This window comes from Poecilia reticulata, chromosome 23, assembly GCF_904066995.2.
Source record: "Poecilia reticulata chromosome 23, P_reticulata-male-v2, whole genome shotgun sequence".
In the NCBI taxonomy this organism is placed as follows: Eukaryota; Metazoa; Chordata; class Actinopteri; order Cyprinodontiformes; family Poeciliidae; genus Poecilia; species Poecilia reticulata.
Window position 1 is genome coordinate 9,185,529 of NC_088852.1, and position 25,989 is coordinate 9,211,517.

General features: G+C 40.2%; 1 protein-coding gene across 24 annotated transcripts in view; it reads right to left on the reverse strand.

Annotated features, from left to right (window-relative positions):
• wnk1b (WNK lysine deficient protein kinase 1b) overlaps positions 1-25,989 on the reverse strand; it is an 87,122-nt gene that overhangs the window by 14,693 nt on the left and 46,440 nt on the right. For 9 of the 24 annotated variants that reach the window (XM_081604059.1, XM_081604053.1, XM_081604074.1 and 6 more), the window contains 22 exons: positions 25,464-25,621; positions 20,683-20,771; positions 20,306-20,445; positions 20,117-20,196; positions 19,847-20,026; positions 19,263-19,323; positions 18,744-18,937; positions 16,883-17,188; positions 13,926-15,314; positions 10,502-10,594; positions 10,115-10,189; positions 7,214-7,459; positions 5,387-5,457; positions 5,148-5,301; positions 4,860-4,976; positions 4,602-4,703; positions 4,339-4,390; positions 4,070-4,210; positions 3,127-3,970; positions 2,182-2,510; positions 2,026-2,087; positions 974-1,030 (listed from right to left, as the gene is read on the reverse strand). In XM_081604059.1, coding sequence (XP_081460185.1) covers positions 974-1,030; positions 2,026-2,087; positions 2,182-2,510; positions 3,127-3,970; positions 4,070-4,210; positions 4,339-4,390; positions 4,602-4,703; positions 4,860-4,976; positions 5,148-5,301; positions 5,387-5,457; positions 7,214-7,459; positions 10,115-10,189; positions 10,502-10,594; positions 13,926-15,314; positions 16,883-17,188; positions 18,744-18,937; positions 19,263-19,323; positions 19,847-20,026; positions 20,117-20,196; positions 20,306-20,445; positions 20,683-20,771; positions 25,464-25,621 — 4,940 coding nt within the window. Of the gene's footprint in view, positions 1-973; positions 1,031-2,025; positions 2,088-2,181; positions 2,511-3,126; positions 3,971-4,069; positions 4,211-4,338; positions 4,391-4,601; positions 4,704-4,859; positions 4,977-5,147; positions 5,302-5,386; positions 5,458-7,213; positions 7,460-8,615; positions 8,694-10,114; positions 10,190-10,501; positions 10,595-13,925; positions 15,315-16,882; positions 17,189-18,743; positions 18,938-19,262; positions 19,324-19,846; positions 20,027-20,116; positions 20,197-20,305; positions 20,446-20,682; positions 20,772-25,463; positions 25,622-25,989 lie in introns of all 24 variants that reach the window. The other 15 variants (XM_081604065.1, XM_081604066.1, XM_081604063.1 and 12 more) reach the window with 12 other exon arrangements.

Sequence of the window (25,989 nt, forward strand, 5' to 3'; positions counted from 1 at the left end):
ATCAAATTAGGTTCCAGTTGTAGTTATTGTATTTTTTTCAGATGTAGTAGAATAAAAAAAAAGTTTATTTATTGAAGCTTTAATTTGACAAACTAAATTAAATATTCTTAAAAAGTTTAAGAGTAGAGGTAATTGCTCAAACAACACTCTGCATCGTTTTTGCAGTCCATTTGCCATCAAGAGGTATAATTTGAGCAGAATTGGAATTAATAAAAGAAAAACTTAATAGAATTGAATACAAATGAAAATCCTACTGAACAAAGTCTCCTTGTTGGCACAAAAACACAAATAAGCACTGAGTGGAAGAATGAAAAGCCCTCACATTAGCAATTTAGTCACAACTAAAAAAAAAGTGGATAATTAAAATCAGATCCCTGGTGAACCTGGACCACAGAACGATTACCTTAATCCAACAGGACAGGTCTCACCCGGAGGGAGTTGCATAAGAGAAATGGAGGGAGTTTTATAACCAGGCAGGTCACATTTTCATAAAAGGAGCTTCAAATCATGTCTCGCTATTTAGGACGCGGTTCTGGTTGAAAGAATGTCTATTTTTAGACGGCCACAGTCACAACAGCAAAGCCTGGGAATACAGAGACAGTCTATGGCCTGAAGTGACTCGTCCTCAGCGTGTTCTGCTGGAACCTCAGCAATTATCTTAGGCTTTTGGACCTTTTTATGCCAAGATGGGATATTATTCAAGCATGCATTCCACTATCAGTGACATTTAGATTGCAATTATTCTGTCTTAACATCAAGAACGACTCATCACAGGCGATACGTCAATCAAATTATTGAAGCCTAGGGGAAAGATTGACAGTTGTTTTTTGTTTTGTTTTTGTTTTAAGAGTTAAGTGTGGAGATGTTACACTAACACATAAAAAATTACATTGAATTAGTTGAGATACAGTTGGAACAAAAACAGAGCTGCATTGCAGCACATATAATAGTGTTAAAATGAGCAAAAAAACACCTGTATTAGACAAGGTCCAGGGAAGGGTGACAGGAGCTCTGAAGGAGGAGAAGTGGCCTAATCCCAGAGAAAGAGATGCAATGAGTAGAAAGTGGCAGGAAGTAAAACAAACAGATATGTGAAGAAAAGATTACAAAAGTAGTGTTCATGCCTAAGAATGTTAAAACTGGGTTCCTGCACATTTCTTGTAAATGATCTTTCTCAGGCTTAAATAAAAAAAATTAAAAAAAGAACTCTTAATTTTTTTTGACTAACTTTCTGTATGATTTCCTAATCAGGCTGAAAACCATTTAAATATTAGAAGTGCTCGCCAACAACAACATCCATGTTATATCAAGTCTGCTGACCAGATATTGAGCTGTTAGCGTGTATGACAAAGTCTTCAGTCAGAGGCTTCTTCAGATTTGCTGCAGAACTGACTGCTACCAGAGATCCTTACAACCTGCAGCATCACCTTCCAAACTACTTCCTGAAGATGCTGGGATGATACGAGCTACGGCAACATTTAAGTTCCTGTTAGGATAAATAAAATATATATGATTTGATTTGAATTATTTCTATTGAGAAAATAATATAGTTTGAATTTAAGATCAGGATTATATATTTTTGACATCAAATGTTCTAAAAAAAATCTCTGCTCGTTAATATCCTGTGCTCTCACTCAAAACAATATTTCTATGCAGATTTAATGCCTCTTGCTTAAAAATGATCTACTACCGTTTGCATTCTTCTCTGTGTAATCAAATGGCGTAACAGTTTCAGATTATTTAGCTTAAGATTTAGAAAGTCAGACTTTTGAATATATAAACTTTTTTCCTAAATTTCGAAATACTAAAAGACATTCTGTAATAAGACTGTGCAGGAACCCTGTTAAAAGGAACTTACATGCCAGGTGAGTTGTAAGAGTAGCAAGAAACAATTAGAACTGAAAATATATTACTTTTAGCAGTAAATAACCATGCCCATGCTTCCTACCCATACATCCACTACTCATACACAAATTATGCAATTAGACTCTGGAGTTATTAGATATGATATTCTGTAGAACTCACCGGTACCCTGGATAGGGGGGTTTTGGATGGAGTAGTCTGACCCATAGAGGAGGCAGGGATTACTAGGGAGATTTGATTTGAATCAGAAATTCAGTTAAAGAATTTATTTATTTTTTTAAGAGTTGCACAACTGCAGAAACACAATCCTCTACATACTGGATGATGCAGGGGTGGCCACAGGTGTCCCTGGGCCTTGCACGGGAGCCGCTGACCCCAGAGGGCCCAGTGCCAGGCTGGAGGGGGGCAGCGGTGGGTTGACCGACTGGGTGGAGCAAGGAGAAGTTACAGACGTGGTGGAGGTGGGGCCGGCGCTTATGGGGGACGAGGTGCCAGCCACGGAGGTTCCAGAGGCGGGGTCAGCAGGTAGGACGTCTCCCTGTGTGGACGGCACCACTCCACCGAGGTCCATGAAGAGCGAGCGCAGCTTCTTGTCCAGAGCTTGGATGTCGTCCGGTTTGCCTACGGACTCGGAGGAAGTCTCAGTCCTGAGAGACGACATAGAGGGGTTACATCGGAAGATGATATAATAATCAGTAATTAATTTAAAAGACACTCAATGCCAGGATTTTTGGTCTAGTTTCTAACTTTTCAGCAAAAAATAGGAGTTCGTTTTAAGTCAATAATTCCTTAATATTGATGAAAAAGTATTTGTTATAAGTGAAATAATTTACCAGTGGAACAAGACATTTTAAGTTGTACGTTTCATCAATATTAAAGAATTATTGACTTAAAACAAGCCATTATATTGTGCTGAAAAGTTACTTGTAAGTTAGCTTTGTCTTATTTCAGGTGTACTAAGACATTTGCATTAGAAATTAGACCAAAATTACATGGCAAGAGTTTGTGATTTTGCAGTGCGTTGACTGGTTTATGCTGGTCTGGCATTGAGTAGATAAAAGTGGCTGATTATTATTATCTCTAGTGTGCTAGGAGTCATTCCTGAGCACTTAAATAATTAAATGGTAGAAACCCTGTTTTGTAAAGTACAAAAATATTAAACTTAACCCAAGAGCATGATAATAAAAGCTGCAGGTTTAAGCTGAAATGAACCTCCATTACAAAAACGTGGCATTTTAACAGAGGCTTTTTTTCGCGTCTCACCTCGTGTCACATTCTCCAGACACAGAGTGTGTGTGTGTCTGCCCCGGCAGGGCTGCAGTCTGTGGCTGCGAGTGGACCAGAGTGGGCTGGACTGGAGGAACGGCTGTGGTCACCGGCTGGAGACCCACAGAGGCAGACAAGCCAGCTGCGGGAACTGGAGGGGCGGAGGAGGGTGGAGACATCTGTGGACCTGGGATGGCCGTAGTGGGGACAGTGGAGGCAGAGGTGGGGGAGACTGACAGATGATCCGACGACAGTTCGAGAGCAGAGGAAGGAGGCGAGGATACGAACGGCACAGTCTGGCCTAGAAGAGAGGAAGTGAGCACCGTCGGCGGGACGCTGGAGATGCTGGCCGTTGGTACGGAGGTAAGCAGCGAGGCGGCAGAAACTGTTTGGGGCTGGATGTAAGCCGGGGGCTGGGTTTGCGTCTGACTTTGTGCTTGTGGTCGAGACGCAGCCTGCATCACGGGCTGAGACTGGAGGATGATCTGATTTACCACGGTGGGAGGAGGAGATGAAGAAAAGGGAGGACTGAAGGAGACGGGGGGCGCGGAGGTGGAGGATGAGGAGAGGGAGAGGGGAGGAAGAGACGCTTCACTGAGCTGCTCTTTGACTTGATTTAGACTTGAATCCACGGAGGGAGTGACTACGCTGCTGTGCGGGGAGGCCGCTGCCGCTGCGGGCTGCAGGGGAGGATGTGTGGAGTGGATGGAGGCCGGAGCAGTGCTGGGGCCTGCGTCGTACTGGTTTTTACTCTGCCTGAGCTCAGAGAAGGCTTGCTGTAACGTGACCGCTCCTGCAGACTGGGAAAATACCAACATCTGGCCAGGAGAATGAGACTGGACTAAATGGACACAAAAAAGGAGAAGGAACCCAATTTAAGTAAAAAACAAAAAGAGAGAGAGAAGCTCATCCAGGAAGAAGATAAATTGGGTCTACTTACCAGTTTCAGAAGGAGTTGCCGGGGCAGGTGTTGGTGAGGGGGGCAGGGTTTGGTCCTTCAGTCGGCCTTCTGGTACAGGACTAACGATAAATCTCCGTCCTGCTGAGTGGACCACTTGTGACGTCGCACTAGGAGGGATGTCTAAAATATAGAAAAACAAATGTTTTCCCATCTAAGACGGAACAAAAAAACAAACAACTAAACAGTAAATGTTAGATTTTGGTGGATTTTCTCTTCAAAACAAGTTTTATTTATTAAGTTGTTCCTACCCGGCATGGGGCTGCTTATCGCAGGAATCTGCTCTTCTTTATCACCAATCTTCTGGAAATAAACGAGCGAACGTGTTAGCAACTCGGATTGTTTTAAAAAATCATCGCTTCAGAAAACTGACTGGTTTTGAGAGTGCGAAGCGACAAAGTCTGAAAATGTTTCAGCAAAACCTTCCAACGCTGCGAAAGATTGTTCAACAATGAACATAAGACCAAAAACTTTTCCTCTGAAAATGAATTACGACCCAGACTTTTGTCCTCACCTGACTACCTGCGTCTCCCTTCTGATCAGCGTTCTCGATGACCTCTCTGACCTGCTCAATGAACGACTCTCGCTCACTCTCCAGGATGAACTCACTCTCAACCTGGAACAACCAAACAATCAGATGCATTTAGATTTTTTTTTTTATGGCTTAAAGTCCTTTCTCCCCACCTCTACTCAAGAACCTGATCAAGCATAGGAGAGGCTGAGCAAGATTCTCTGAATATGGACAAAAGCAGTCGGGTGATCAGCACCGTACCATGATCTGGGCGATCTCCTCAGGGTTGTCTCCGTCTAGATCGAACCTAAATGTCACCATCTTCCTGTTGTGAGTCTCCAGCTGACACTCTGCCACTCTGTCTCCTCGGTTGGAGATCTGCATTCATCGACGCCAAACAAAACAAAGAAATAAACATGAGAGCGGGAAAAAAATTATTTCTATTTTGACCAATGATTCATGACATGCATTTGAATTCACAATTCTGCAACATGTGTCGCACAAAGCAAGATGCTAAGACGACGGAACGATTAGGAAAAGAGTCGTTACACTGAGGACGTGGAGTTTCGCCTTGGACGTCTTCTCGTGACGCGACCGGCTTCGCACAGAACGCCTCTGATGCCGTTTGGCGGAGCGACCCTCATGACGGCCGCCGCCTCCTCCTTCGTTTCCATCGCTCAGGCCCGAGGTCTCCGAGTGGCTGCTGAGAGAAAGGCAGGCGTTAAAAACAAAACGCGTGAGAAAAGGTTTTTATTACACGTTATCTGATATCTACTTGCATACATTACCTTTCTATAGATGAGAGAACTTGGGGTGGCTGCAGTTGGCCCTGCGACAGCTCTGAAGATTGCGAAGCCGACTGTAACACACATAACCTGACATGTTTACATTGTCGTGAACAAGCATAAGGCGTCACCACACACACACACACACACACCAGGAAAACTGTGGGGATGAAAAAATGCATTAAAGCTGGGAAAAACACTAAGAAAGACTAGAAACCAACATGAGAATTACCTCAACAGCAAATGTTAAGATGCTTACCCAGAATCTATCAAACTACAGTCTCTTTTAATAAAACTGAAAAACGTGTGAGCCTGGAAAAATGGTTAAATCGCCCTTAATTTAAGACTTTGTCCTGTAAATACAAATCCCTTAGCTGTTATTTGTTTTGCATATCAACACTCTGCAGAGCTCTCTTGACTCTAATTGCCATTGTAACACATTTTAATTTTATTCCTGGCACCAACAAAAGGAAACAAAGAAATGCTCAACATCAACACATTTTATATAAACCAGCTTTAGACTCTCAATAGAGTGAAATACTTAATCTTGGTGTCAAAATAATTTTTTTCATTCTTTACTTTTGCGTGCAAAACAATCTTTGCTTTGTTTAAGTGACTTTTCAGATATGCACTCTACTTGTGGCTAGGATAAAATAATTCAATGCAAATCCAGGTAATGAATGAGGGATTTTGTTGTGAACGCTTTTTTTTCCACAGCTAACAGAAAACTACAAAATCAGTTTAATGTGGTTTTTTTTTATAGAATTGGGCGCACATAAATCAATTTATTGTGTGTTGCTTAATTGACTTTTTTAAGCTAAAAAAACCCGACGCTGCATGGGTATGAAGGAAGAAGCAGTGCATCACAACAGTGTTTATTCAGCCAAATTTTTTTTCCTTTCAGTTTTAGGACATTTTTTCCCCAAATGAAAGCAAGATACCACGAGTTCAAACAAACCTGAACATAAAAAAATGCAGTCATAATTAGCCCTGCATTACGCATTTTTGTGAAGTCCTAAATCTGCAACGAAATGGTAATGCAGAAACACTAGTGACGCTGAAGCTTGCCAGGGACTGAGAGGGAAAGTTTCCAACCTGGACAAAATAAATGCCTTCTGGAGGAGTCACTGCAATGGTTTCAAACTCAAACGTCCCTGATTCAACAGTTAAGCATGTCGGCCGCAGCATCAATCTTCACTTTCCCAATAGGACACTCATCTCCATCACACATCAGAACTGGTTAACGTCGAGCTCCTGAACTCTACACTATTTAATGAAAGGATATACATTTCATTAATCCCATAGATGTGCAGATTATACTTAATAAATGGGTCTATTCCAGAAAACCAACCAGTTTAAATGAACTGGTGGTTCAAAATACACCCAGAATTATTCCAGGAGCTTGTTTAGACCAACAAACAAACAAATGGAGGAGGTGCTGCTTGTTATGGGGCATTTAATTAACTGTTGTGGGAGGAGTTAAAATCCACAGCAAAGATCAGACTGAGTTAAAATCCACAGTAAAGTCAAACATGTGGACCCAGTTCTAATCATGCAAATCATTACACCTGATTGTATCATCAATAGACTTTGGAAGAACAAAGTTTATATCATTAAAGGCCTAGATCAAATTGAACTTGATGCTCATGATGAGCAGATGTAGATGTCTGGCGAGTGACTAATTTACAAGTTTGTGCTTCAAACTGGGGAAGATGAGCTTACAAATCAAAAGATTGACTTTAGGACTTTTGGATGATGCAGCATTTATTTTTATCCGAACCCGTAACAGCGCCATAACCTCCAGTTGGTGGCTTTGAACAGAACCAGTACCTTAGGAGGGGCTTCCATGGGAGAGTCAGGAGGGACGGTGACTACGCTGATGACTGGCACCACGGTGGCCAAAGGCCGAGGCACAGGTGTGGGCACAGGAGGAAGAGGAGAGGGAACGAGTGTAGGCACCACCCCAACAGGGATAGGCAGAGGAGAGGGGAGGGAGGGCACGACTGGTGTCGGAAGAGCCGACGGAGAAGGGAGAGTCGCCATGGGAACAGTAGAAGTTGGCGGAGGTAAACTGGGCTGAGAGGGAGGTACCGAGATAAGGGGAAAACAGAAACAAGAAGCAGGAGGGGGGTGAAAAAAAAAATCAAGAAAAAGATAGAAGCAACGTCAAAGGAACGAGGAGGAAGTAGATAAACCCAAACGATGATTAGAAGTGAGAATGTGGCAAGAATCGACATTCGTGGCTTTTGTACCATATGATCTTTCTTTTTTTTAAATGTGAAAATTAAGAGCAAGCATGTCTGACTGTAGATGGCAAAGTGCAGGCAAAAAACCTGGAAGGTTTTTTTTAGAGACTTGGGAGAGTTGAGAGTGAACAGCAAATTCTGTACAAGGCAAACACATAAAGCACAGCTGTAAGTCATGCATGTATCTGTGGCTCTTCATTCAGCAACTAAAACAAAATCATGATAGTGATGGATAAAACATAATGCGTTTAATCAATCCACAACACACAGGACTCAGACCTTGTGAATTTCATCACATACAGCTTAACGCCTGTAAGTCGTAGAAAAAGTTAAACATAAGAGCTGAAGTGCTTAGATTTTAGGCAACCTGCAAGTCAAAAGACATTTTATATAACAAAAGGGCTTCTCAGTCTAAAAGGTAACTCCAAAACACCAGTGGTTTAAGGAGGTGGAGGCGTTTAAGTCTAAGAAAACTATTTTTCATACTTTGTTGGAGCTTAGAATACAGCCCAAAGTATAAGAATAAGGAAGGAAAGGAAAAAAAAGGTGGAAATAAACCATAAAAAAACCCAAATCTATTTTGATTTTGTGAAATGTCTGTAATTTAGAATTGCATTTTTAAAAAAGTGATCCAGCTTGCATTTAAAGTTTCTCCTTTGCTTGGTGATTGAACATTAACCTTTTGATATTTAGCAGTCTTTGATTCTGGAATTAGTATCCATCTTCATTTCCATAAAATATCCTCCTCTGTGTATGATTCATGCTTTTAATCACAGGAGTTAGTCGGAGAGCCAAAGAAAAAACGCTAACAAAAGATGACAGAGTTACTTCAGTCAATTATGGAGGCTGAATTTGCTTGTAATCTGTGGGACATCAAACACAGCAACAAATAACACTGATTTGTTAGCTTCAAGGGTGCAACACAAACACACACACACACAAACACGTAGATGGACATTGGTTTACAATATGTATTACGACAGTACCTGAACCAGAGCTTGCTGAGCAGCCTGGTATAACAGATAAAGATGCTCTATACTGGGAGAGGGGCTTAGGTCAGAAAACTACACGCACCACAGAAAGACGACACAATCCCAGAGGTGAAAGACAAGCAGCATGCAAGAGGATCAAAAGACAAGAAAACGAATCAAACTAAGACGAAGAGTTTAAACTGAATCATGCACAAACTCATCACAGTAGTCATTTCAAAGCTGCCATCTTGTACAGTTCATTTGCTTATTCATGTGAACGCAACTTATAGCTTCCAGTATTATCAACAACCCTGGTAAAGACAAGCAGAACGCAATTCAAAATGCTTCCATGGAGATCTGGTCACTTTTTGCTACCATCCTCGTCACAGTACATTTTGGCAAGGACTGCTGGGATTTGCTGCTCTTACTGTAGATGTTGGGAGATTTAGGCGAGTAGCTGTTCTTATAAGCGACACGCAGAGAAAAATAGTTTTAGCTTTGCCCCGAAAGGTGACCGAGACGACTTAAATGTAGATGTTTTCAGTATAAGTGAGGTGTTTACAAGTGAAGTCAGAGATGCAAGAGGCTATTTAAAAAAAACAAACTAAAAAAGAAAACTGCATCTCATGTGATATATTGAGAAATGTTTGTGGTTTATTCAGGCGGCAACAAAGTGAAAGGAAGACATTCATTAGCTAACAGTGGACTGATTTTATCAATATCAAAATAAATACAACTACATTTTGTTATAAACATTTCAAGCTCATCCCTAAGTAGCATATAGTGATCTTACACAATGACAAGTGCTCATTATAGTTATTCTAATACTTATAATTATGAATTTGCTTATTAAAACCTGAGGAAACGCAAAGTTGTTGTTGATTAATTTAAACCTAAAACTTTCTGCAAACTCAAAAAATGCTTCAGTTATCCTAAATATAGAACATGACAGTGACTTTCTTATAAAAATATATTATTTAATGTGGAAAGTATTCTCCACTGAATAAATGATTTTGGTCAGTGTCTGAATATTTCACGGCATTTCTGAACATCTTTACCAGGAGTGATGATAGTAATGGGGTACATACAGCACATATACAGTGGATACAACCTAATTTAGTACATAGACCCCTTCCTAAGTCTCTAAAGTAATTATGAACACGTGTGTTTGCAAAAATAGTAAAATAGTGAATTGCATAAACATCAGCAAATTAAGGCTTTAGAACAAGGATTCTACAAGCAGCTTTTAGACGGGTCCTTGGTCCAAAACACACCCGAATCAAACGGCTGAACGCCTTCCTGAACATGCTGTCAAGTTCAACATCGTCCTGCTCCTGACCTAGTTATTTGATTCAGGTGTGCTGAGGCAGACACATCTGAAAGATGTGGAGCCTAGAGCTCATCTATTGTATCACACGTTGGTTCAAAAGAATTTAATTACAAAGTGCCGGCAAAAAATACTTCCACAATAAGAATCGATGCATGTTGAAGGCACATTGCACTGAAATAGTTACCTGTGCAGACGTCTGCTGCAGTGCTGTGTGGGTTGGACTCTGAAGGGAAACAGAACTCTGACCAGATAACACAGCCTAGGGAAAAAAATAAAAAAAATTAAATATAGATACAGTGTAGAGTAGCAACAAAATGTAAGAGGTCCAAACAAAAGTTAAAGAAAAAAACCTAAGCACTGAATTTGAGCCTATTTTAAGAAGAATGCAATGTTTCTCTTTTTTTCATGAATAACAAAATGAGTGGTTTGCAATGTCATGCATATTTGTTTAAGTAGACTGCTATAAAGAGGAAACCTCTCAGTTACTCTTACAAAGAACCAAAAGATGCTTTTTTTATGAATGTGGTTCATAATAATAGCTGTTGAATTTAAATTCTCTTAATTTTCCTACCTGTTGGGAAGCCCCTGTGGGATCAGGCTGTGTGGCGGCAGGAACCAGAGGGGTTCCTGAACTTGGTTTAGGGGTGGGAGTCTGAACCTGCTGCTTAGGAACAGATTTATAGAAAAAGACCAAAGAACAGACAAAGAGGAAGAGATCCAATGTGGCAAATAGGGGAAAAAAAGATGGAGGATGTAGATGGGGAAATCAGGAGATTGAGGACAAAAAAAAAGAAAAAAAGAAATTAATCAGTACATGTTTGTAGATTTGAACCCAAACCAAGCATGAGTGCAAACACAAGACACTCCTTCTCCCTTACTTTCAAACTACACTCTCCTCTTGTGTATGCACACATGCACAGAGACACCAAATGTACAATAAACCATCCAGAGACGGGTATAAGCACACCGACATTGGCTGGATGGAAATATAGCAACGGTACAGGCACATTACTGGGGTTAGGCAGGGTGTAAGTAGGACACTGCACATGCAGGTAAGACCCTAAGTGATTGGCAGTGATAATAACTATTACATAATGTCGTGACAGTGAATTCTAGCATAGTGGTTGGAATATAAAAAACTGAATGTTGAACTAAAGAGTCAACGCAGTATTTTCTGTCGGACCTTCCTTGACCCACTTTTAATGGGTGAAAAAAAATAAAAAATCTCATTTGAGCTCACTCCTTCAATTTTGAGCCTCAACCTTTGTGGGTCTCTAATAATTGTGCATAAACAGAAGATAGAGTTGCAGTTGGTGGTTTACATAGATGCATCATGGGCAGTAATATCCTAGTAATGTTATGCTTTTATGTTATTCGTTCTTTCAGAGTGGAATGATGATGCAGATGATGACTTCAACAAAAATAATAAATCGATGCACAATACCATATATTTAATGTAATCCATTTTCAACCCAGGTTTCATGTACATTTGAGATCATTGAAAATCCAAACTACATATAAATGTCAACCAAATAGTTTGTTTTTTTTATTTGTAGTCTGATCATTCCACTCTTGGGAAAAAAAAAAAGTTTGAATCTTTAAAAGCCTAAAATTAAAGCAACATTTATGTCCATGATGAGCGTATGTAAAATTATTACCAAAACTGCACTTTCACCAAGTTTCTCACATAATCTAAAGGATCGCAGGGCAGCATCTCACACAACCTTTGGATGACTGAACCCTCAGAAGGCTGTGGGCAACTCCGTACCCGTCATAAAGCTCACCTTGACGAAGTCTGCTGAAAGCTTTTGGCAGGTATAGCATGTTGCACCACACACACACACACACACTCCTACCTACCCTTCTTTTAACAACAAAGGCAGCAAAACATAGGGGAAGTTCACGTCACAAATTTAATTGATAAATTTATATATATTTTTTCAATTAGGATGAATGACAGGGAAACAAATTATGAGTGAATGATAGGAAAATGCAGAAATTAAAAGTGGTTGAAAGCAAATGCGAAAAGATATTGCTGGCAATGTAAACACCAGCATTCTAAGGGTTTGACTCATTTTAATTAATCGCTGAACAACATAACATAAAAAAAGGAAGAAAAAAAAACCTTCTTGGATTTACAACAGAAAATCTACACAAACATAAAATGGGTTTCTACACGGTTACACTGCTTAGTGTCCAAACCCCCTCGGTTTTGTTGTATGTCTCTTGTGTGTTTGCCCATACAAACCAGCAAAGTCTTGCTTATTATTATGACTATTAGAAATTTTTTTTTTTTAGTTTTATTTAAATCCTAGATTGCAATAAATTAGCCTTTTTCAGATAGTTGGAGTGACTCATATTTTGAAGATCAAGCTGACTTTGGATTTGTACGATCAACATTCAAGTATACCACAGAGTGAGTATACCTACACAAACACACATTTTTTCCATATACATTCATATATGAACATACAGACAAAATATTACTTACTTCTACGACAAAATAAACCAACAAAGGCACAGAAAAGAAGGGGCTTGGATCGTTTCTAAAGCTTATACACCAGAGAGGGTCTCACACACAGCTTCTAAATTACATATAACCAGTAATAATGACTTTTCTAATGGACATGGAATAATGTGATCCGGGTCAAAACTTCCTCCTATTAAGCCCTAATTGAACTGTATTAGATTAAAATCACGCTCTTCCTCGGCAACGCTTCACACACGATTACCGAGTGAAGGAACGGTGAGCTCGTCGCCATAATGGGAGCGTTGTGAGACCCTCTCTGCGGTGCCGATATATGACTGTAGGGGTTAAAATCACAACATGACTACAGGATGAATAATAAGCATCAGCTGGGGAGAGCTGTTGGGTCAGCAGGGTATGAAAACAATGGGGGGGTCTGTATGACTGCCTCTGGGTCAGATTACTAATATAATTTGATTGAAAAGCACTAAGATCTGACATCCTCTTGTTTTAGGCTCTCCCAACAATCTCATGGGAAAAACAAAAAAACAAATATCCATTAAATAGTTTTAAAAACACTGATGTAAATCAGGTCAAACATTTGGGATAGAAACCAAAGGAAAATAAATACAAGGTTCCAACATATCTTATATTTAACACATTTTTTTCCAGACTCGAATGTCAAGATTGTTGTAGGAAGGTTCTTGGAACATTCCCAGCTCAGAGTTGATCTTGAAATATTTGAGATCATAATTTAAATCTTTTTCGACCTTTAACTGCGACATGTCCTGTACAACTCAACTGAAAAACAAAGAGGGGCAAAAATGTGAAATTAATGCAATAGAGTGGTTGCAGAAGTGTGCACACCCTCAAATAGTTTGATTAAATTAACCCTTAAATGGGTTAATTCAACTCCAGTGACTGTGACAAAACTGAAATAAAGCAAAATTAGTCCAAGAAGGATTTTCCTCACATTTGTATTTGCCATAGACAATAACACAGAGAGCTGCAGGAGTATTGGTTGTGTTTTTATGTATGCTTTGTTTGAAGATGGAAGTAATTTCTTCCAAAAGAATAAAAAAATAAAATAAAAAAACATTCAGACCTGCATAAAATAAAAAATGAGAACATGCAGTATGTAAACTTGTGCATTAATTTTGCTGAACGGATATTTCTCACCTCATAAATTTGTTTTTCAGAAAAATTGGTGTTCACAGTAAAGGAGAAATCAATTCGTTACGGTCTTGCTTTCTTAACGTTACAAAAACTGGCATATGTACAGAAATGTTCACACTTTTGAGAGCCACTCTAGATTACAGTTTATCTTTGTTGCCGTTATGTTTTTTGTAAAACTGCAAATAATCTGTAATCTAATATTCCATAAAATACAGAAAGTAATTGTTGTAAAGACTGTTGGAACCCTGTAAAAAAAGAAATCATTCCAGTTCTGAAAAGCGATAACTGAATGATTTCCTTTAGCAACTGACCCAGAGGCATAACAAGTGTTTCTAAGGTCTGAACTCTGTACCAGAGGGGGAATAGAAGCCTGCATTGACTCAAGGTGGGCTGCATCGTGTTGGGCTTGCTGCTGGAGCCAGGGACTCTGCAGAGACTCCGGCTGAGCCGACGACGCGCCGCCAGGTGGGAGTTCAGACGACGGGGTGGGAGGGAAAAAGCTCTGGACTGAAGGCGGATGACCCTGGGGTTCTTGGAAAAGGGCTCCCCCCAAGGAATCGTAGTGTGCGGAAGAGGAGGACCGAGGGATTGACTGAGCAGCCGACGAGTCGAACTGAGCAGGGAGATTCGGAGGAGGAGGCGACTGAAACTCTCCTGCATCAGAGGAGGCCAGAGAGTCGCTGGACGGTTCAGGACTTCGGTCCTTTGCGATCAAACCGATGTGGTGAAGGAGGAGGTTTCCTGGAGGCAAAGGAAGCTCTGGGCTGATGTAGGCGTAGAGCTCCTCCGTTACCGGCTGTAATCGGTTGTAGGTTCCCGAACCACCCGACCCCGTCCCGGAGCTGTCCTCCAGAGGGAGGTCCATGGAGCTGCGGCGAGCTCTGTAAATCCTGGAAGCCAGCAGGTTCGGGTCTGCAGCAGCGGCCGCAGCAGCCGCAGCTAGATGGAACTCAAAAACACTTCCAGCAGGCGGCGTGTCAGCCATCACTGGAGGTGCAGAAATGGGGAAGGGGGATGAGGACGCATGCTGTGGAGGAAAGCAACCCTCGGACGATGAAGAAGAGATTGAACCACCGGTGGAAGGAGTCATGGGGGGCAACGTCGGAGGTATTGGGCTGTGTGCGCTTATTCTCTGCATGATCTGTGGGTGGATGAACCCTGGTTGAGGTGGAGGACCAGGATCAAAGCCCAAGCTCGCTGCCGCAGCTGCTGCCTGCCTCTGATGATGGAAACTCAGATGACCCAGCTGGTGGGCAGTCATCGGATACCCCGCATACGCCATTGCTTCGTAATGGTCCAACAAAGCAGCTTGATTAAGACTCAGCCGCCTCACAGCTTCCTCGTGTTCCGCTCTCATGTCCTTATAGCCATACAAAGTCGGCTCGGATTGCCCCGGGAGATGCAGAGAATCGCCAGGGCCGAGTCTCTGAGCCGCTGCCGCAAAGCCAGGATTCACCATAAAGAGAGACGGACCCTCAACAGCTTCCATCCCAGAAAACGGGTGCAGGGTGCTCCCGTAGCGAGGGTAGGCGGGCTGGAAGTGCCGCGTATGCGCCTCCAGAATGGAGGTGCTTTTACGTCTCTGGGTGTTGTAGCCCTTCGGAGGGCCGGTGGGAGGAGGAGAGAAGGAAACGGGGCGCTCGGGGATGGAGGGGAAGAAAATAGCCGGAGGCTCCGGGAGAGTTGGGACTCCTCCGGCCGAGCTCGCTCCTCCGCCGAAGGGGTGTGGCATTGAGTGCTGCTGCGACAACGAGATACAATCGATTTGAGATCAGGTGAATGGCAGAGAGAACCACAGAAAAGACCAAAAACGAAATGGGGCAAGAAAACGTTGAAATTTCAAATAAGCAGAATAAAAAGAAAACAAATGCATCCATCCACCAGAACACAAGGAAACTGAGTTAAGTGGCAGTAAAGTTTAATCAAAAAGTGTATATATATACATATATATATAAAAATATTAATTTTAAAAAAGTCGGCAGGTGAGGCATAGATGTAAAGCCGGTTACAGTAGATGGATCGCAGCTGCAGCACAAAGACAGGCAGGCCAAAAAAATAAACCCGATAAAAAAAAGACACAGAAACTCACAGTTGGAAAGAAAGTGGAGAAGGCAAGAGGAAACGCCAGAAAGGCTCTAAGCGTGGCAAAACTCCAGATGCATCTTCAGTCAGACAAACTGCATTTATTACAGAATTAACCATTTGTGAGGCAGCAAAAAATAAATCACACAGCTTCGTCTACCCTTCAGTCGATCTAGAAGATGATTTTGGTTCTGACTGTAGATGCACCTCACACGAGACGTCTGTACCATGGAGCATGATCATGGCTCACGACTGTCTTTGTTCAATGCGAACACATGACGGTCAAGTTGAGGGAGAGAGAGAGTCTAAGAGAGATAACCTTCTCATTCCGGCTTGACCCTGGAGATTCCCAGCCTGGATGTTTGGGATGTTTCTCAGCTCAGACACACGTCAGTCTTTTATATTGAAGTTCCCTGAAGCTCAGAGAAGTTCACTTAATGCTTCACTGTTAATACTACTTTTGTTTTCAATTTGAACAAAGCTAAAAGAATCAAACTGTGGCCAAAATGAAAATAAACTAAGAAAGCGTAAAGATCAAACTGTTATTTTACAAAACGAATACTGATATGGCCTTGTTTCTGATATCTCTATTGTTTGCTTCACCCCTTTCTGTTAAACAAAAAAAATCCCGTTTTTAAATTATTATTATGAAAAATCTATAGATTAAGATGTTCTTTTCAAATATTTGTTGAATGCTGTAAAAACAGTTTATGCCAGTGATATAATGCAACTCCCTTACTTTGTCGCTTCACGTCATTGGTGTTTTCTCTTCAGGATTTTACTGAAAGAAAATTCATATTTCTGGATGAGTGTGTGTGTGTGTGTGTGTCTGTGCATGTGTCTGTGTGTGTGTAGATCCAAAAAACATGGAAAAACACCAGCTGCTTTTAGTGTTGCACTAAAACATGCAGAGCAGGAAAGTCCCAGGACCAATAACGTCAAACACAAAACCTGAAGCCAAGATCTTCTTAAGGTGCAAATTTAAATGCATCTTGTTTAATTATTTTATTGCTAATTTAGCATTAAACTGTAAGCTTTCTAACTGATGCAATGGCTGAACTAAAAAAAAAAAGACAAATGCTATTCTTACAAAACTGAAAGCATTGACAGGCATATTTGCTTCCTTAACTAACTTCTAATAAAATCAGAAAAAAAGTTTCTCATCTTTTTCTCTCTCTTCCCTCTTTGACTCTCCCCACCACTGGGGGTTTACACATGAGAACCTACAGGAGTGGAGAACAGGGCAGGCAGGCTGGCCCTCCGCTGCCTGGCCCTGGGCTGAGAGGAGCCCGAGTGCAGGGGCAGCACCGTCTCCAGGGCCTTGGAGAGGCGGCCCGCGAATGTGTCCCTCTCAGAAGCGAGAGGTGCGCAGGGGGAGGTGGCGGAGGTGGAGGTGTGGAAGGACAGGTCTGCAGGAGGCGTGGCGGGCTGTTTCGGAGGAACGGCCAGGGACGAAGGAGCGTGGGAAAAGGAGTACGAGGAAGGGGGGACGCAAACGGACATGCTACGGCTTCGACGGCCGTGTGACGCAGGCTGCAGGCCGGGGGAGAGGGGATGGAAGAAGGCGAGATTAACATGGAAAATTAAAACAAAAGCAAAAACTTCAAGAGAACACAAGAGTAATCGGATGAACCAAGGGAAAACGTAACTGAAATAAAAAAAAAAATGCAGGTTAACATTTGTTAAATATACATTCTGCGAAAATCCCAATCATCTCCCTGTTTATCTGTTAGACCTAGAAGGAGATTATCACAAGAGGAACAATTTTCTGCGACTTCAACAGAAATTGACTCAACAATTATGTCAAAAAAACAAAGACGACACGTGTTAAACTTTAATCAACTCAGTGACAACGAATGAAAGACAGATTTTAAACAGAAGAAAAAAAAAACAAACATCTAAAAGTTTTTAGAAAATAAAGCAACCGAGAATGAAAGCTGAGAATTAAAAAAATCCCCATCATGATGATTACATTAGTCTGCAGGCTTCATAAAGGCATCCTTTGATGGTGAAATAAGGCGTCTTATTCAATCAATCTGTAAACTCAAGAACTACGTCAGAGCCGTTCTTGCTTTTCTTCTTTTTTCTTCTATAAATCAGACCAGATCCAAGGCTGATCAGACGTTTAATGTGGCTCATAAGACCATCGGCTACTCTGAAAGAGACGTTAAGAGAACATGCAACTCCTGGTCGTTTGAGTTTTGCCTCATCAGTTTTTCTTATCTGGAGCTGGAAATGTTTATTATGTTGGTCTAAATGGCTCACGCTCAGTCTGATCGGTTAAAGATGTTCTGTGAGGATCAATCAGCTCTCATCCCTGACTGGGTGAATTAAAGGAGGCTGAATAAGATTGCATGGTGAACGTTTCAGATAAACAAAGCTGAAAAACCAAATATCTTCTTTCCACTTCACAAGCGTGTGCTACTTAGCGCTGATTTCAGAATTTAAATAAAATACACAGAAGTGTGTTTTTGTATCGTTCCAAAATGTAAAAAAAAAAAAATGGTGCCGATATAAACAAAATCATTTATCAACATTTTGTCGGAGAATGTGTAACGATAGGTGGGCGAACAACTAAATTCACATGTGAATGAGTGACAATTGTGTTGAAATGTCTACCTATCTTGCTGGATATCATGGAGAATTCAAGAAGGAAAGAGGGATGCAGGAAAGCATGACTGACTCAACAAAAAGTGAATGGCCTGATCAGCTGGTTGCCTGGATAACTAAGTGAATAACCGGCTTAATGTCCGACTATTAGAGCAAACCTCTGACTGTATTACCTGACTGATGGATTAAATGCAGAAAATCTAACAAACTTTGTTTACCTGTTTAAATTAGATTAGAGATTGCAAATTGCATGTCTTGGTGGACCAGTGGACAAATGCTGCTTTTTGAGGTCTATAAAGTTATTGGTACAACAAAAGAAAACCATCCACATTCCCACTCCAAAACACTGCAAAACTGTCATTCCAGCTCACTTCAAAACACCCAGAGTGCTCACTTCAAACCGGACGAGTCATTTCTATCACGTCTGTGAGCAGAGAGTCGCCTCACAGACGCGCCGTGACCGCCGTGAGGTACTTACCATTGGCTGCGGTGGCTGGGAGTAGCCTGGGTGTTGCTGCGAGCCTGCAGCGGGGGTTTGGGGGTATGGGGTCTGGGGTTGGGAGGGGGGCTGGGAGGACGGGGGGCAGCTGTAAGACATGGTCAGCTGACCCAGGTGGGGGGAGTCGGAGGAGAAAACCGAGGAGCCCTGTCCGCTGTCCAAACCGACTTCAGCTAAAAAAGAAAAAGAAAAAAAAATCAGAGAGACATGGAGGCAATCTCTTGTTATTCTGCTGCAGCTTTACTTCAGCTGGATAAAAGTTAAGGAAAGTCAAATAAAAAAAAAAAAAGTTAGGAAATTCAACATGCATATTTTATCATCAGCAAGCTGTCTAATTTAATATATCACAAATTGAACCCTATTAAAAATGTTCTTGTAATTAAACCCAGCTTGTTTTTTTTTTATAAATCTAATTTTCATTTAGGTGACCATCAATCTTAGCAAACATAAATGAAAGATAAAGGTAAACTAGTTTTGTGAAACAGCTCCCAGTCTTACATGTGTGAGAGAGGCCCGCCTGCTGATGAAGTTGTTCTGCCTCCGTTTCTTCCGTCTTTGACTAGAAACACAAACACAAGCTACAGTCAAGTAAACGTCAAGTATGGAGTACATTCAACGAAAGATGCGTGAAACACAAAAATTATTCTAACATAATCTCATATGAAAACATTTCTGAAGTATCCGACCTTTAATTTCTTTGCATTTATTGACGACATTTATCAAGGCGATGTGTTCTTTTAGCTACTGGCTAATGGAAAGTTATTGGCCATTAGGCCACCGTTATTTACGGAGGAGGATTTGACTAATCCTTAGTTAGTCAAATTTGGAAACAAGTATAAATGAAGCTCTGAAGACAAATTTTATTGGTTATTTACTGGAATAGGAGACTTTTATTTCAAAGGTTTTGAAATAAAATTTTAATATTTGGATGAGTTTATGTGTTTTTTTGTGCCCTGAATCCACCTAAAGTAGTTCATAGACTGAGCAGGCAAGCATCATAAGTAAGATGTTAGAGTAAAACCTATTATTTCATATAATTCAAACAGGGTTACATCTTATCTGAAGGCACCATTCCAACAAACCTGGGTGTGTGGAGCTTTGAAAGCCTCTTGTTGCCGTTTCTCTGCCTCCAGCTTCCTCTTCTCCTGTTCTTCTCGCACCAGCTGCCTCTGTTCTCTCTTCTTTCGGATCAGAGACACGCGGTCCTTGATCGCCTTGGCCATGGTCTTGTGGTCACCCTCGGCGACATAGCCAGACTCAACCTGGGAGAAGACACAGGTGATTTCCATGGTGCATATTCTGCATCTTGATTCACATTTTTTTTTTTTCTCCCTTTAAAAGGGCGGACATACCATTTCCTGCGCCACATCTTCAGGTACGTCTCTGTTGAGGTCAAAGGAGAATTCGATAGCTTCGTTTTCTTTATATTTGCCTATAAAGATGTGAAATAGTGCTGCTCAGTTAATAACTCTAAGGCCTCTAAGGAAAGCTCCTACACACAGATATTATGACTAAGCTTTATTCGTTTCCATATTTTTTGCCTTTGAGCTTCTTGACGTCTTCTATCCTGAGCCAAAGTTTGATAGCAATCATCTCCCCATCATCCTCCTCCGCAAGTTCAACCCTGACTCCCGTCTCCTCCTGGAAGAACGCGTGGTTCAGCAGGGTCTTTATGGCATACCTGGAGACAAAAGAGTCTTTAAGATTAAAACATAAAGCTATTTAAAAATCTACTAGTCTGAAAGCAGCAGCCTATTTCTGTTTTATCAAAAAAGAGAATGAAAGCACGGAGAACGGGCAAAAATAAATAAAAAAAATAAAAAATAAAAAACCTACAATAAATAAATAAAATTCCAGCAAGCACATGTCAAGAAAAGAAATCCATATTTGGAGACAGGTTTTTGTCCTTGTGACTCACCTCTCATCTTTGTTTGTTCTTATACAGCCCTCTATAATTTCCTTCACCTCAGGAATGGCCACCTTGTCAAAACTCGCAGGCTTTACTCCCTGCACACGCAAAAAAAAAAACAAAAAAAACAACAGAAGAGCAATGAAAGCAAGGAAGCTTTCAGAAACATTAAAACGGGGAGAAAAAGAAGTGAAATGCAGCTTTGTTCTTTCCCAGGGTCAAATTTACTGACATTTCCCACCATTTGATATACATGTGGGGAGAATTAAAGTTCTTCATCTTCATAACAGATGTGCAGTTATTTAGTTTTTCATCTCTGAACATAATGTTTTTTATGTTTTTATCTTTGAATTGTGTTTTTGAAACATCTAATCCTTGCTACCCACATGTTTAACCGAGTCAGCTAATTGAATTTGGTGTTCAGGTTAAATATTTCTTGATCAGGTGACCTGCGGTGTCAGAGACTAGCTGGTAAAAGTTTGACCCCAGGACAAATTCCACACAAAGTCAGCTGAACAGGAAAATAATGAACCGCCGGCCCCACAAAAGCAATTAAGAAGTCAAGAACCAAATCTGACATGTAACACCGACAGAAATGATCAGCAGGGCTCCAGTTCAGAGGTTGGGACCAAATAGGACGGCTGGGGCTGAACAGTAATAAACAATATAATGGCTTCCTGGGTGGAAAAAAAAAATGTAAAGCTCAGAATATAAAATAGAAAAGAAAATAGAATAAAATCTAAAAAATAAAATTAAGAAATGGTTGAAATTTAAGAAACAAAAATGAAAAAGAAAATGGAAAAGAAAAAAATGGAAGAGAGATGGAAAACAAAACAATTGAGCATAATAGAGGATTATGTAGTTAAACTTTGTACTGCTGAATAGAAGAAACAACTACTTTTTATATGACTGGAAACATTTAAAACACTCAAAATTGATTATAAACCAATAAATATTTTATGTTTCATCTCATTTAACCTTACTAACCATACTGATGCACCTCTAGGAACATAGTTAGCTTTTTAAATGACCTGAACATTACTTTAAAATCCACTAATGAGTAAGAGTTAAAAAAAATACAGCAGCTAAAATTAAAGCTGAAGCTACTTTCCAAATGAAAACCTTAAAAGAAAGTAAATAATACATTAAATGTATTCAATTTATTACTCATTTCTACACTGTTTTGGCACAAAGTTTTTTTTCCATGAATAAATAATTTAAATCAACATAATTGGGAATCAGGTGCACACGTCAAGTATCAGAAATTAATGATGATGTAACTCAAACTCTTAAAAACGCTCAAACAATAAAGCAAAAAAAAAAAAAAAAACAACAAAAAAAAACAAACGTATTAATCTATGTAAGGGTGGACGACTTTAAAATTTGTCAAAATAGCAACTTACCAATTAAGTTGTTAAAAAAGTGAATAGAAATTAAAAAAAAAACTCAACGAGTTGATGAAGACAAAGCTGGGACCACTCAACCTTCAAACCAGAAAATATTCTCCTCTCCCTTCACCTTTTTCTCTTCTTTCTTAGCATGTAGCCTTCCTGCTGCTTCACCATGAAATAACAACCCCCCATCTCTGTGTGCCACAAAAGTGCACACACACACGCGCGCACACACCACTGGGAAGCCAAACAAAGTTAGGACTAATGGACGATGTAATGGCATTAAGTCTGGTATAAGAAGGGAGGGATTTTAGTTAAATAAGGCTAACTGGAAGGAAGGAATGTTCAGCAAGGAGAAGGAATAAATCACAAAAACATTGTTTGATGAGGAATAAAAAGATAAGCCATAAAAAGTATACAACACAATCATTTAGTTTCTTAGACAAAACATAACCTCTCAGGAAAGTGAAAAACAAACAGAAAACTATTTCAACTTGCTACCTAAAAAAAAAAAACATACAATGTTAGCATCTTGAACATAAATTTATCCTAAAATTAATATTTTTCTCTTCATATTGGTCATACAAAGGAAAAAAGCAAATGACTACAACAAACACAAAAATGTAGTTTGTACAACAAGCTAGCTCATGTTTGCATGCTAACAGCTAGCTAGGTAACAAAATTATTAGCTTTTAGCCTTTCCTCGCTTCTCCTCAACAACTAAAAGATAACTGAACGGATAAATGAATTTAAAAAGCAGCATGAAAATAAGGTTTACTTGTTCACAACCTGAATACAATTTTGGTTATTTTTTTTTAACAAACTCCCAGCAGATACAAAAAAATGCTATAGTTACTGTTACACCATTTTACAAAGCTCAAATCGTCTCAAGCTGCTATTTTGAACATGAAAATGACTTTACTGTACTTCAACGGTCTCCACAGGAGCCAGAGGTTTGGACTTTATGGACATATAAGAAAAAAATCTGCTTCGACTGGGTGATGCTATCATGTCAACATGAATCAAAATCTCTGAGGAAACATTTAGGTGCCTTTTTGAATCTAAGCCACAAAGAATTAAAGCAACTGTAAAAAGGCAAACTAAGTTCCAATGCAGCAACACAAAGAGATATATCTGCCAGAATGAGCTCACCGAGTTGTAAAACGTTTTTAAAGATGATATCAGATATCATTTTATATGTTGCAACAATAAAAGCTCGACAAGGAAATGTAAAGGAGAAAAGGTAAGAAAAATGTGGCTTAATCGCAAGAGAGCTGCTATTATTTAGGAGTACATTATATTAGCAGCAACTAGAAACAATCCATTCCATCTTACCACCCTATCTTTTTCAAAGTTTTCTGATTTATTTTGAACTGCAAGAAAACGACTTTCCCCACTTATCCTTCACAACTGCTTTAATTATTTGTGGCATCGGTGCAGCACTCCTCTTATTATGTTATAGATTGCGCTAACTGAAGGCATCTCTTTGTTAGGACATTTATATAACCGGCTGGATAAACGCCAAAAGACAGTGGAACAATTTTTAGACAGTAGATATAATGTAATCTGATTCGAAGTGGGGAGTGTGGGTCGTGTGTGTGGCTGAGGAAGAGCTTTGAAGAGCTGTATAGTTAAACATGCTGTTGGCTGCATTATTTTGTAGGACATTTTCTACAAGAGATGCAAAATATTAGGTAAAAGAGCAGAAAATGTGGAGCAGTTAAGAATAATTAAAAAGAAACATTCGAGAGGCAGGGTAAAATTTGGACAGAAATCCTGCGTACAAGCATTCAGCGATTTTATCATTTACATGAAAATTTCCAAATAGTGCTGCTAACAAAATGCAATTTTGCTAACCTTTGGATAACCCCGAGAAACGAAGGGAAGCTGGTGATCAGGCGCCCTACGGAGATCACAAGGTGTTGTCACACACAGACGGCAATACATTTTAAAAACTAAAGTCGGCTGTTTGGGATTTGTGTTTTGCAAAAAGCTGTGTTGATTAAAGTATATGAGATCCGTCTGCTGGGAAGCTATTATACAACCGCGTCCACACAAACAGGCTGAGTTATCCCAGGCCTGGGGTCGCAGTAATAACTTAATCAGGTTTTAGTGAACTCATAAAAAATTGAAAGAGAGATAAAAAGAACAGGAAGCCAAAAATGAGCTGGGGCTGGAAGCCAGACAGCAGATCTAAAGACACACCGTCTGAATTTATTCTGCTCGTGTAGCATCTTAAATCGAACCGAGAGCGAAGGGCGGCGGAGGGGACACCAGGACAGGGAGACGGGTTCTGTCTTCTCCAAGCGCTACAGGTAATCTAAATCAGGATCTTTTCAATTTGAATGTGCAAGCAAAACAGAACCGCAAGGACCAAGTTGAACAGTTTCTGAAATTAAACTTTGAAATGATCAGAATGCATTTTGAAAGGAGGGCAACAAAAACTAATTACATCAATAATAATAATTATTAAAGCTGTCCAATTGAATAAAAACATTCAACATTTAAAGAAACAATGCCCTCGTTCTCCTGTGCTTTAATGAAATCAAAGAGCTTTTATTCAAAGAGCGTTTTGCAAGCACAGCTAAAAGAATGTAATTTATTGAAAGAGTTCAATTTTTTTGAAACTCATCTCATTGATTCATTACACAGAAAGTGAAACATCTCAAATATCTCTCTTTATTTCTTGAAATTAAACCTTAAATTCAAACGAGTCAGAAAATTGGAGTAGATAAGATCAATAAGATGAACAGTTGGTGTATTGATCAAAGACAGATGGACTATTGAACAGATGAACAGAGGGAGAGATTGAATACTGAGCGTTTCATTTATCACTGGGGGTAAGAATGTATTTTTGATTCGAATTGAACTGGATTGGTGGATGAACAAAATGGCAAATGAAAAGATGGTTGGACAGAGGAAATGATGATCAATGGCTGGATGGATTTTTAGAAATACAAGTATTTTCCATACAAACTACACAAACATCTTGCCCGTTTAAGCTGAGAATATGCCAGGAATAGAAGAGTAAATAAAGATAAACTCGAGCGGTGAGGTCCAAATCTTCAATTTGACGCTGTCGTGACCCGACATGATCGCCTTAGATGTTGTTGCAACTTTCTTCTATCTCAGTCTATTTTGCGAAAAGAACAAAATAGGGTTGCAGTGAGAGGGGAGAGTGCACAGAAGGACTAATCAGAGCAAAAAACAGCGTCATATGACCGAATCTCCTGAAGCTCATGCCAAACTTATTAATACAGTCAGTAAACAAGCGCGGAGGGGAAACAGCAGACACAGGACGGAGATGTGAGATGAAAAAGACAAACAGGATCTTTCTGATCCGACCTCTAAGTGCAGCAAAACTCTAGAAGGAGGATCTGAGAGGAAGCAGAGACTTACACTTGTCACCCGTCTGTAGATCTGCGCCGCGTTCTGGCATTCTGAGTAGGGATACTCGGAGGTGGCCATCTCCAGCATGCACATCCCGAAGGCGTAGACGTCTACGGATTCATCGTACTTCTCCTCGTACATCTCAGGAGCCATAAACTCAGGGGTACCTTTCAAAATAAAATAAAAAAACAGGCAGAACTTTACATGCCTGAATCACCACAATATTTCTTAAAATATCCCAGAAAAACCGCTCGCACTTCTGACAGTCAAAATCAGGTCGTAAAATGCAATTTAGAAAAAAAAAAAACACACGGCAAACCACAAAGTTGTACGTGGTCTCTGTAATTACTATAAACAATTTGTGAACCTCGCTTAAAGGTGGAGGGGAAAGGAGAAGGAATTCGGAGCCATCACCAAGAAAATACCTGTGGTCAGCTACATGGCTATTCGACTGAAAACAAGCTGGGCTTTTATTTTCTTTACGTCCTCAGACAGCCTACCAGCAGACACGCTGAAGGTACTTTCCAAATACCTG